Source organism: Amblyraja radiata, chromosome 14, assembly GCF_010909765.2.
Source record: "Amblyraja radiata isolate CabotCenter1 chromosome 14, sAmbRad1.1.pri, whole genome shotgun sequence".
NCBI lineage: Eukaryota > Metazoa > Chordata > Chondrichthyes > Rajiformes > Rajidae > Amblyraja > Amblyraja radiata.
This window is the reverse complement of record NC_045969.1, coordinates 10,002,088-10,014,461: the sequence shown is the minus strand read 5'-3', so window position 1 is coordinate 10,014,461 and position 12,374 is coordinate 10,002,088. Positions and strand designations below refer to the sequence as shown.

Below are 12,374 nucleotides of genomic sequence, written 5' to 3'. Positions count from 1 at the left end.
AGTGAGACTCAAACGAAATTTTGTTTCCACAGCCATACAAACAAAAACAATGTCCTACAGACATACACACAATTAAATTCACACAAACATCCATCACAGTGAACCCACTGTGATGGAAGGCAAAAGTCTTTTCTCTCCCCTGTTCTCCATATCTCTCCCGATGTCCAAGCCCCAGGCGGGTGATGATAAGTCCCACGGCCATTTTAGGCCGTGCCGGGCGATTTACGGCCCCGCTCCCGGTCTAGAAGTCTCGAAGTTGGAGCCCCCAGCGGGCGCTGTAATGTCCCACGGCCATGAAGCTGTGCCGGGTGATGTACTTCCCCGCTCTAGGTCGTTCCAAACCCCGCGACACGGGCTGGAGAAGTCGCGTTGCGGGAGCTCCGGGAAGCGGTCTCTCTCTCCCCCCGGACCCGCGAGCTCCCGATGTCCCGGTCCACCGGACCTGCGGCTGCGTTGCTGGAGCCTCCGAGCTCCAGGAGTCGAGTCGCAGCAGCGAGTCACCACGCTCCGAGGCCGGCCAGCCCCACGATGGTGAGTAGTCCGCAGCGCAGTCTCCCGAGCCCCGGGTCGTTCAGGTTGGAGGCCGCTCCACGGTGCTAGGCCCCAACGACAACGGAGACCCGACAGGGAAAAGGTCGGGTCTCCCGGACAGGGAAGAGATTTTAAACGGTTTCCCCCTCCCCCCCCCCCCCCGCCCCCCACATATACACATTTAAAAACCAGTATTTAAAAAACACCAAACACTACATTTAACTAGACAAAAAATAAAAAAAGACAGACAGGCTGTAGGAGCCGCTGCAACGAGTCGCGCCGCCACCAGGATTAGAGAACAAAAGATGTGTGTTCTTGCTGAGGGTTATGGGGATCTGGCACAGAGGAGGAGTTGAGGCTTGGGATAGATCAGCTGTGTTAATATTGAATGATGGAACTTGCTTATGGGTCAGGAGGCCAGCTCCTGCTCCATTTTTGTGTGTTCTTATGATTATAGATAGGAAGTGGTGAGGTTATGAAGGGATATTTAAAAAAAAAAAAAAAATGAGGACTTGGAAGTGACAACTGCCTAACTGTAAAAGTACAAGATTGTTGTTCTGGCATCAATCAACCAGATTATTAATCTCCCTCCAATATTCTTAGTTTAGTTTATTTAGTTTATTGTCACATGTATGGAGGTACAGTGAAAAGCTTTTGTTGCGTGCTAACCAGTTAGCAGAAAGACAATACATGATCGAGCCATTTACAGTGTATAGATACATGATAAGTGAATAACGTCTAGTGCAAGGTAAAGCCAGCAACGTCCGATCAAGGATAGTCTGAGGGACATCAAAGAGGTAGATAGTGGTTCAGCATTCTGACTCATCATTCCGTGTTAATTATCCAACATTGGTATTGTTGGTGAATTTAAAGATGGCATTGTGGCTGTGTCTGGCCCCACAGTCATGGGTATAGATAGAGCAAAGCAGGGGATGCAACCTTTGGTGCCCTCATGCTAATGGTCAGGGAGAGGGAGCTGCTGTTGCCAATTTGTACTGATTGTGGTCTGTTGATGAGGAAGCCGAAGATCCAGTTGCACAGGGACGATTAGCGACCCAGTTCCCTGAGTTTGATGAGTGTGTTGAATGCCAAGCTGTGGTTGACGAACAACAACGTGACGTACATGTTCCAGTTATCCAAGTGGTTTAGTGCAGAATGGAGAACCGGGGGATTGCAACCACTATCAGTTTGTTATGGTGATAAGTAAATTGAAGTGGGTCTAGATCGTTCCGAAGGCAGGAGCTGAAATGCGTCATGACCAACCTGTTATCGGCGAGCATTTGTTGACTAATGTTCCTTTGTTGTTCTTTGCTGTATGGATGTCTTATTGAAGTAAGTAAGGACCTTGGTCACTTGGGTTTATTGTCCCTGTCCAAAGTTTAATGTGTGAGTGAAGGATATGTGGGAAATTAAAATTTTACTGATTCTGATTTTTATTAAAACTGGGTTGGGTTCAAGGCACTTATTTGGACATGGGTGTAAAACAATAACATTTCAAAGTTAGCAAATGACACATTGAGTGAAAGTGTGGTAAACAAACACTGTAAGAGAAAATTAGTTGTCAGATTGGGCAGACAAGGGAAGATTACATTTAATTAAATGAGTATGAAGTGATCTATTTGAAAAGGGAGTGACGATAGACTATCTGCATCATTCTTGGCGGAATGCTATAGATGATGGGCATAAAAAGTATCTGAAACTTTCCAGATGTGTTGAAATAGCAGATGGTGAAACATATAGTATTCTGTATGTAGGGATGTGAGAGTCCAAGAATGAGTGCAAAAGGGATTTACTAGAATGGTACCGGGACTGAGGATTTCCACTACAAAGTTAGACTGAAGAAGGTGGCGTTCTTGTCCTTGGAACAATGAAGACCAAGAGATAATTCGATAGGGGGGAGATGGAGGTTACATTTTAAGATCATGAAGTGTTTGAGTAAAGCAGTTAATCTGGCAGAGACAGATTCACAAATGATAGGTCAAGCATATTGGCATTAGTTTACTTTGTCACTTTGTAAACCTTTGGCATGAGGCATCACAAAATTTGATTTGTTGGAGTGACTTTATGCCACTTACAACTAAACCAGGATCTTTTATGTTCTGTTCTTAATTTTAAGACATGAAAAATAGTGTTTTGTCACCTTTAATGACAAGCTTGTATGCAATGTCTTAGAAATTGAGCTAATTTTTATCATTACGATTGTGCCTGTTTTCTTGTCCCCAAGATATAAACAATGTGCATCTATCCTTTATATCCAAGATCAATACTTCTGATTGGCTTCAAATCAGTTGATTTGATAACAACACATATTTCCTTTAGACTAATGTCTTGCTTTTTACAGGATCTGGAAATAAAACGACAAAGCATAAATCATTGGGGGAAAAAACAATCTTATTATTCAAATTGAAAATACTATATACATATTTGTATTTCAATGAAACAAATTTCCCTCTTTCGTACACTGAATTATATCAGCGTGTTCATGGCATTGTCACTAAAACCATTGGGCTTGGATTTCTGTTATTATTTGCACAAATATAATGAATTGTATAAAGTTTCATTGAACTATTGTAAATGCATAAGATGTGTATGTAAAAAACATTCAGCTTGAAATTGGAGGAAGAAAGCACCCAGCCTTCTAACAACTCTGGTCATTGATGCATATTCAACTGATGCTTTTTTGTAAACCATGTTTATTGAGTGATTATATATTTTTTATCTTTCAGGTATACTATGCAAAAAAGAAAAGACGGCACCAACAGGGTCAAGGAGACGATTCCAGTCATAAGAAGGAAAGAAAAGTCTATAATGATGGCTATGATGATGACAACTATGACTACATAGTGAAAAATGGGGAAAAGTGGATGGACCGCTATGAAATTGACTCCTTAATTGGGAAAGGTTCTTTTGGACAGGTTAGCTTTAATTTTACAGGCGTACAAGTTTGCTTGTTTGTTAAAAGTTGATTAAAGTAATTGAAATCATGTTGATGATAAGATTACAGGTTGTATGACATGTACATGTCTCATTTACTCCTATTAAATTTCCTGATCCTTAAAACAGTAAAACTCTTAATATGCTATCCAACATTCTGAAATGCTTAAGATTCAACACCTTGCTTACCAGGTGATCTTTGCTGCACCCTTCCTGCACACTGAGAGCCCAAATCCTGCTTTTGCTTCAACTTTGAAATAAAACAGCAAATGCTAGAAATACTGCGCAGGTCAGGGTGCAGATATGAGAAGATGATCATGTGTCTTTGGAACACTGTCTTTGGAATGTGTGAAAGCAGAGTATTTTGAAGACAAGGGTATATAGATATTCTCTATTTTTTTTTAATTTAAATCCCTTATAATATTGGCCAGTACTTCAGAGTGCTTAGGTTATTGAACTTGTGTGTTGAGTATGGGGGAATTTAAATTCAAGTGATTGAATAATATGGAAACTTGTATCACTAAGATGTTGGAGAAACATATTTGATTCACCAATGCTCCTCATACTATCCTTGCATTGGCCTATGTGGGATTCCACGAAGACCGTTGACTTTTAGCTGCCTTCTTCAGGGGAAATTAAGGATGACAATAGATGTGTTCTTGCCCTGTCCCACATACAAAGAGACAATTTATTGACAGTGCATGTTAATTTTCATGAGCAGTCACTTTTTCCACTGGGCTTCTAATGTCTCATTTTGTAGTTGATGTAGTAGCTTATGGAAAACGTGTTTCTGAAATAATTCCAGTGTAAGTTAAAATAGCCAGAACATTCCTCTGTTTTACCAGAAAATCTCCTAGTCTAGTACTACAGAGAAAGTTGTGCAGTGTGATAGGTTGTGTTGGTGAATTTCCTTCACACATTTCTGTAGCTGTAATTCTGCATGTTTAGGAAAATGTCATTATTATTTTCCTTCATAACATCAATATTCAATTGTCTTCAAAATCATACTCCCTTTGAAAAAATGTTTCTCCCTTTGAAAGTTTTGCTTGCAGCCCTTGTGTGAAGTTTGGATGGCGGGACTGACATATGATGAAAGAATGGGTCGACTGGGCTTGTATTCACTGGAAGTTAGAAGGATGAGGTACAGGATACTGAGTTGGATGATCAGCCATGATCATATTGAATGGCGATGCAGGCTCGAAGGGCCGAATGGCCTACTCCTGCACCTAATTTCTATGTTTCTATGAGAGGGGATCTTATAGAAACATGTAAAATTCTTAAAGGATTGGACAGGCTATATGCAGGAAAAAATGTTCCCGATGTTTGGGCAGTCCAGAACCAGGGATCACAGTTTAAGAATAAGGGGTAGGCCATTTAGGACTGAGATGAGGGCGACCAGATGAGACAAGCCCAGTCGATCCATTTCACCCAGAGAGTTGCAAATCTGGAATTCCCTGCCACGGATGGCAGTGGAGGCCAATTCACTGGATGTTTTCAAGAGAGAGTTAGATTTAGCTCTTAGGGCTAAAGGAATCAAGGGATATGGGGGGAAAGCAGGAACGAGGTGCTGATTTTAGATGATCAGCCATGATCATATTAAATGGCTTGAAGGGCTAAATAGCCTACTCCTGCACCTATCTTTCTATGTCTCTAAGTTTAGTTCATTTGGACAAGTCATTCAGCCTTGGACCTGGCTGCATCATACTTAGACAGACTGGGGGGGAAAGTGAAATTCAAATACATCAATATTTCGATAGGTGGCAGCTAAAAATCATCATAGAATATAGACCAGTGCAGCACACGAACTGGCACTTTGTCCATGCCAAACATGAATGGATGAGACCCTTCTCCAGACTGATGTCAGGGGAGAGACACCCCAGGCAGTATGATCCAAGCACCCATCATTCTTTGTGTTTTAAAACATTCTTAATTCAGAAAACTTTTTTCCCTGTCACTTTATAGCTGAGCTGTCTCATCTTTGACATTTCCATAATGTGGAAAAAGGGTCTGACTGTCTACCCTATACATGCCTCTCATAATTATATATACATTTATCAAGTCTCCTCTCAGCTACAGACACTCCAGAGAAAGCAATCCAAGTTTATCCTACTTCCTTATGGCTAATACCTTTTAATCTTGGTAATCTTTTTCTATACCCTTTCCAAAGCTTCCACATCCTTCCTATAATGGGACGATCAGAACTGCATACAGTATAACAAATGCAGCCTAAGTGAGCCCTATAAAGATACAATGTGATCTCCTGAATTTATGCCTCGGCAGCTGAATGATTTTTGGTTGCCCAACTGAATTGGCACATTGGGAATGTTTTCAATTTATCAACCTGTACCTATTCGGGTATTTACAAATCATGTCCTTAAGGTTGGTAGTGATATCTTTCAAGCAAGCTTCCCTTTGCAAAGTATTCATTTTGCAATTACGAGCAACTGCTTTAGGGTGAAATCACTATTCCACTGGCATTCTGAGATTGTTCCATTAGTGCCAGTCCCAAAATATAGTTGTAGACAACTGTGCAGACACTGTCTGGTGTACAAAGTCAGCTTTAATCATCAGTCTTGGTGGTGCAGTACAATACGTTGTTAGTTCATCTCTACCACCAGTGTGACTACGTAATATGGGAAGTGAGTGTTAATATAAAGTGTACAGTAAGGTGGAGTTAGTGTCAGTACATTACTCTGATTGGTTCACATGCAATAACCAATCTACAATAGTGACTGGGCATTAGCATGTTAAATTATGAAGGTGATAAACTGCTCTCTTGTTCTGGAAGTCAGTGACTGGTAAAACAAAGTGTCTGCTATTGTATTTGTATAAATGGTAATAGCAATGGATGTATATCGTTGTCTCTAACTGAGACAATGACAATAAATTTGAATACAATACAATACAATACAATATCAGCAGATGAGCAATTTCAGATATGACTGGCTGTGGAATGAACTATTGGCTAAAATGACATTGACATTGTTGAAAAGCCATTTATTTGGTGTAATAATATGTTTATTGTACTGAATTGACCTTTGAGACTTCAATCTTTGCACTTACTAATTTAGTTGCTTTCTTGTGGTGAGGGTTTCCTGACTTTGAAGCTATGCACGAGAAATCAAATGCTGTAATATATTTGCCACTATCATGTTATACTCTTGTTAGCATTACCTTACACCTCAGTCTATTTGAAACAAATTTGTAAGTTTGTCCTTGATTGTTGATGAGCCTGAAAATATATTATTTTTCTGGACACATTAAGGCTGAAGGTGCCACCAAGTATTGTTCTTTTTGTACTTTTTGTATCTATTTTCTTCTCTGAATTCTGTTATGGGCCTGCCTCAACATTTAAGTCAAATTCAAGTGCTGATTCAATTGTCATCTCAGTGGTGACTTTAGCAAGTGCATGGGTATTGACGAGGCTAATTTCACACCTGATACTCCATGCATTCTTCTTAACATTTTTTATTTATATGTCATAACCTTGAATGTGTACAGAAAAATAAAACTCTACTTCTTTCTGAAGTTTGACTGAGTAGTTGCCAGGAAACTGAATATGCTGTAAAGTTTAAGAAGGAACTGCAGATGCTGGAAAATCGAAGGTAGACAAAAATGCTGGAGAAACTCAGCGGGTGAGAGCATCTATGGAGTGAAGGAAGTAGGCGATGTTTCGGGTCGAGACCCTTCTTCAGACTGATCTGGGGGTGGGGGGACTGGAAGAAAAAAGGAAGAGGTGGAGACAGTGGGCTGTGGGAGAGCTGGGGAGGGGAAAGAGGGAGAAAGCAGGACCTATCTGAAATTGGAGAAGTCAATGTTCACACCACTTGGGTGTAAACTACCCAAGAGAAATATGAGGTGCTGCTCCTCTAATTTACGGTGGGCCTCACTCTGGCCATGGAGGAGGCCCAGGACAGAAAGGTCGGATTCGGAATGGGAATGGGAGTTGAAGTGCTGAGCCACCGGGAGATCAGGTTGGTTATTGCGAACCGAGCGGTTGGGCGAAGCGATCGCCAAGCCTACGCTTGGTCTCACCGATGTAGAACAGCTGACACCTAGAGCAGCGGATGCAATAGATGAGGTTGGAGAAGGTACAGGTGAACCTCTGCCGCACCTGGAAAGACTGCTTGGGTCCTTGAATGGAGTCAAGGGGGGAGGTAAAGCGACAAGTGTAGCATTTCTTGCGGTTGTAAGGGAAAGTTCCAGGAGAGGGAGTGGTTTGGGTGGGAAGGGACAAATTGACCAGGGAGTTACGGAGGGTGCCGTCTCTGCGGAAAGCCGAAAGTGGGGGAGATGGGAAGATGTGGCCAGTGGTGGGATCCCATTGGAGGTGGCGAAAATGTCAGAGGATAATCTGTTGTATGTGACGGCTGGTAGGGTGGAAGGTGAGGACAAGGGGGACTCTGCCCTCGTTACGAGTGGGGGGGTGGGGAGTGAGAGCAGAGTCACGGGGTATAGAAGAGACCCTGGTGAGAGCCTCATCTATAGTAGAAGAGGGGAACCCCCATTCCCTAAAGAATGAGGAACTCTCCTATGCCCTGGTTTGGAACACCTCGTCCTGGGTGCAGATGCGGCGTAGATGGAGGAATTGGGAATAGGGGATGGAGTCCTTACAGGAAGAAGTGTAGTCCAGATAGCCATGGGAGTCAGTGGGTTTATAGTAGATGTTGGTCAGTAGTCTGTCAACTGCGATGGAGATAGTGAGGTCTAGAAACGATAGAGAGATGTCGGAAATGGTCCAGGTGAATTTGAGTGCCGGATGGAAGTCAGTGGTGAAATGGATGAAGTCAGTGTTGTGTCTGGGCGCAGGAGGTAGCACCAATGCTGTCGTCAATGTAGCGGAGGTAGAGTTCGTGGGTTGAGTCACAGTATGCCTCGAACAAGGATTGTTCGACGTACCCTGCAAAGAGGCAGGCATAGCTTGGGCCCATGTGCTATGCCTAAATCCATAGCTATGCCTTGGATTTGGAAAGTTTGGTAATTCGGATGCTGTAAAGTTTGGTAATTGAGGATGGAAACAAGAGTTATCATTGTACGTGTTCTAATTAGTAAATTTTAAAACTAACCGTTTCACGCTTTAAGTGGTAGTCTAGTGTAAAAGCAAATAGAATCCACCGTCAGAAATGTCTTGTATCGTGTATACACCACCACGGTTTGGATCCCCAGACCTACACGTGAAATAAAACGTTGAATAAAAGGCACAGGCTGTTGTCTTGAAATGAATGAATTAATAAGTTTATTGGCCAAGTATTCACATACAAGGAATTTGCCTTGGTGCAAAGAAAGTGAAAGTGTTTGTATTTTTCATCATAATATAACTATTGTTGAGCATGCCATTTCTGCCAACTAATCTCCATGTGGTTTGCTAATTGTTGTTTTACTTGCAGGTTGTCAAAGCATATGACCGTGTGGAACAGGAGTGGGTAGCAATAAAAATCATAAAGAACAAGAAAGCATTCCTAAATCAGGCACAGATTGAGGTCCGGCTGCTTGAGCTGATGAACAAACATGATACTGAGATGAAATACTATATAGGTAATGACCAACTAATTTTTATTTAAATTTATAGGTATTTATGAGCAATGAAAAAAAAAAACATTTTTTCTAATTCTAATGCCTTTATTAAATGCTAATTCTGGAGTCATAAGCATTTCGAATGTTTGTTTATAATTTATTATCCAGTGCCATGCATGAGAGGCAAGAAAACCTACAAATGACTAAGTATAGGACTAAATTAAATATATGCTGAAATTATTTTTGATGGCCCCAAGTGCCTCTTTAGTTTATTTTCACATGTACCAAGGTACAGTGAAAAGATTTGTCGCGTACTAACCAGTTCTAGATCTGTGCTTTCATCATGTGCCAGAACTTTACCCTTAATAAAGTAGTTGACTGTATGTCATTAGACTGCAGTATTGAATTGGAAAAGGCATGTTCAGAATCTCCTGAATTAAAAGTAAATCACCATTCTATAATGAAAGTGAAGTGCATTGAACTATGTTGCAAAAGACACCAGTCTGGAATTTGCCCACATGAGTTTTCAAAGTTTTCAAAACTGATCTCCAGTTGTATTACATACTCAAAGACATTCACACGCCGGGCTTCTCTGAAAAATTTCCAGCACTTGTTCAGTTTCATGTGATAACGCATGGAAACAGGCCCTTTGGGCCAACTTGCTCCTGCTGACCAAGATGTACCAATTGCCTGTGTTTGACCCATATCCCTCTAAATCTTTTATTTCCATGTACCCGTCCAAATGTTATTATAGTACCTGCCTCAACTACCTCCTCTGGTATCCTCTGGATGGTGCTGGGTGTTCTTGGTTAGTAAGTAGGCCCCTCTCGGTCATGACTGACCATGGGTGATACATCCTAGTCGGATGCAAGCCTGGGCGATGTCATATGGAGGACAGGCTGTTGCCCATGCAGCACGTCCTCCTTCTCCAGGTCACTGATCGATCCAAAGGAACAGCAGGACCGTTACAGTTTGGTACCAGCGCCGTCGCAGGAGCTGCCAGAGCGAGGTTGCAGACAACGACGAACTGCCTTAGTGGCTCCGACTCCGGATTTTCTTGAGGTTTACTCCTGGAGCCTTTTCCATGACTGGATATGGCCACAAGGCAATGGAGGTTTTAAATCAGAGTTTTCCCTCTCCTAGATGGATTGCCTTCCCAGGCTGACGAGCCCCATCTGGCCGAGACTCATGGGGGCGGGAGCATCTACCTTCCCGTGCAGGTCTATAGCACCTGCCCACTGCCCAAGGTGTTCGTGGTAACATTAAATAAAAACAGAAAATATTCAACATGTCACGTAGCATATGTGAAAAAAGAAATTGAATTGGTGTTTCATGTCAAAGACCCTTAAATAGAACTAAAAATGTGAGAAACTGCGAAAGTTGTAGCGAGGATCTGGGAGGAATAGATAAGATATATGATAAAGTATTTTTGAAGTGAGATGATGCAACATTAGTGAGGCATTTACAAATGCCATTGATTTTTTTTTTGAGTATTTGCAAGACTGGTCTAGTTAAATATATTTTATTCTCTCCACAGTTCATCTGAAGCGGCACTTCATGTTTAGAAATCACCTCTGCCTTGTCTTTGAGATGCTATCCTACAACCTCTACGACTTGCTTCGAAACACCAATTTCCGCGGTGTTTCCTTGAACCTTACACGGAAATTTGCGCAGCAGATGTGCACTGCTCTGCTCTTTCTTGCTACACCAGAGCTTAGCATTATCCATTGCGATCTTAAACCTGAAAACATCTTATTGTGCAATCCCAAAAGGAGCGCTATCAAAATAGTTGACTTTGGCAGCTCTTGTCAACTTGGACAGAGGGTATGTAACATTAAGTTATAGCTTTTATACAGATTTTGCTGTTAGTTCAACAAGTTTTGGATATGGGATAAACTTTTTTTTAATCTATTTGGCCATTGCATAGTTTGAAAAATAAATCTTTACTTCATAGTAAATTTGTTTGTTTGGAGTTGAGCATGGGTTTTGAAGAAGGAAAGGCACAATGCCAGATGAGAGAGAATTGATTTGATTGCTTAGACAAATAAAGTGGAGGATTGACAGAGATTGTGTTAAGGGAGCCAAATGAAATGGGCAAAACTGCAAAGTAGTTGGGAGGGCACAGCTGGAGTGCAGTTGAAGCAGCCGGGTGAATCAGTTTATTGGATAGAACTTTTAATTTTAACTTTTAGACTTTTAGAATTACAGCGCGGAAACAGGCCCTTTGGCCCACCGAGTCTGCGCCAAACAGCGATCACCCCGTATAGAAGCTGCCATAAAATGCTGATTCTTATTCTTACCTGCTTAAAATTATGCTAAAAATGCAAACTTATATTCTAATTTTTTATCTATTGAAAATTGAAAAGAATTGAAGTATTTGTATTTCTGTATTTATATGAAAAAATTCCAATATCTGGGTAATTTCTTACAACTTGTCATTGTGCCACACTAAATTTAATTCTAACTTTGACAAAATCAATGCATTTTTCCTGTCAGTTTCCTCAATTTCATGAATGTATGAAAACTTATTTGTGGTGCAATAAAACAAATAGAACAGTAGTAGCTTTGAGGTTGCAATGTAAATATTAAACATAAACTACAATTTTGATGCAATATTCTAAATGGAACACAAAAATGACATTATTAGTTTCCAGTAATTTCTTGTATTAACTCTTCTATTGTTCTTTTATAGATATACCAGTACATTCAGAGTCGTTTCTATCGGTCACCAGAGGTGCTGCTGGGAATGCCCTATGATCTAGCTATTGACATGTGGTCATTAGGTTGCATTCTGGTAGAGATGCACACTGGAGAGCCACTCTTCAGTGGTGCTAATGAGGTAGGAAAATAATTTTAAAACAAGACTAGCAAATAATTGGAACGGGTGTTAACACCTTCAACATTTGTCATTGACTGATGTTTCATTTCATTTAGTTCAGAGATACAGTGTGGAAACAGGCCTCTCGGCACACTGAGTCCATACTGACCCATGATCAGCCATACACCAGTTCTATCCTACACTAGAGGCCAATTAACCTACAAACCTGTAGGGGGGGGGGCACAGTCAGGATCGAATCCGAGTCTCTGGTGCTGTGAGGCAGCAATTCTACCACTTTTCCACTATGTCACACAGTATTCACACAGTATTATTTGATTAAGAAAAAAACATGCTTTATCAAGTACTTACAATCTATGTAATGTATTAGATTTTTCTTGCAAGTGTTTTTCCATTGAACTGTAGAGGAGCTAATGTTCCTTATTTGTTAACAATATATCTAAATTTACATGATGGCTGAAATAGGAAAAAAATAAGTTTACTAAGTGGGAAAACATCTGACAAATGATGTACAGAAACCCCTTACAATAACGGACCACACAGGTGGTGGGAGATAATT

At 41.0% G+C, this 12,374-nt stretch overlaps 1 protein-coding gene across 10 annotated transcripts in view; it reads left to right on the top strand.

The window, feature by feature from the left end:
* dyrk1a (dual specificity tyrosine phosphorylation regulated kinase 1A) overlaps window positions 1–12,374 on the top strand; it is a 103,248-nt gene that overhangs the window by 80,586 nt on the left and 10,288 nt on the right. For all 10 annotated transcript variants that reach the window (XM_033032490.1, XM_033032498.1, XM_033032492.1 and 7 more), the window contains 4 exons: window positions 3,258–3,446; window positions 8,853–9,000; window positions 10,517–10,803; window positions 11,672–11,818. In XM_033032490.1, coding sequence (XP_032888381.1) covers window positions 3,258–3,446; window positions 8,853–9,000; window positions 10,517–10,803; window positions 11,672–11,818 — 771 coding nt within the window. The remainder of the gene's footprint in view (window positions 1–3,257; window positions 3,447–8,852; window positions 9,001–10,516; window positions 10,804–11,671; window positions 11,819–12,374) is intronic.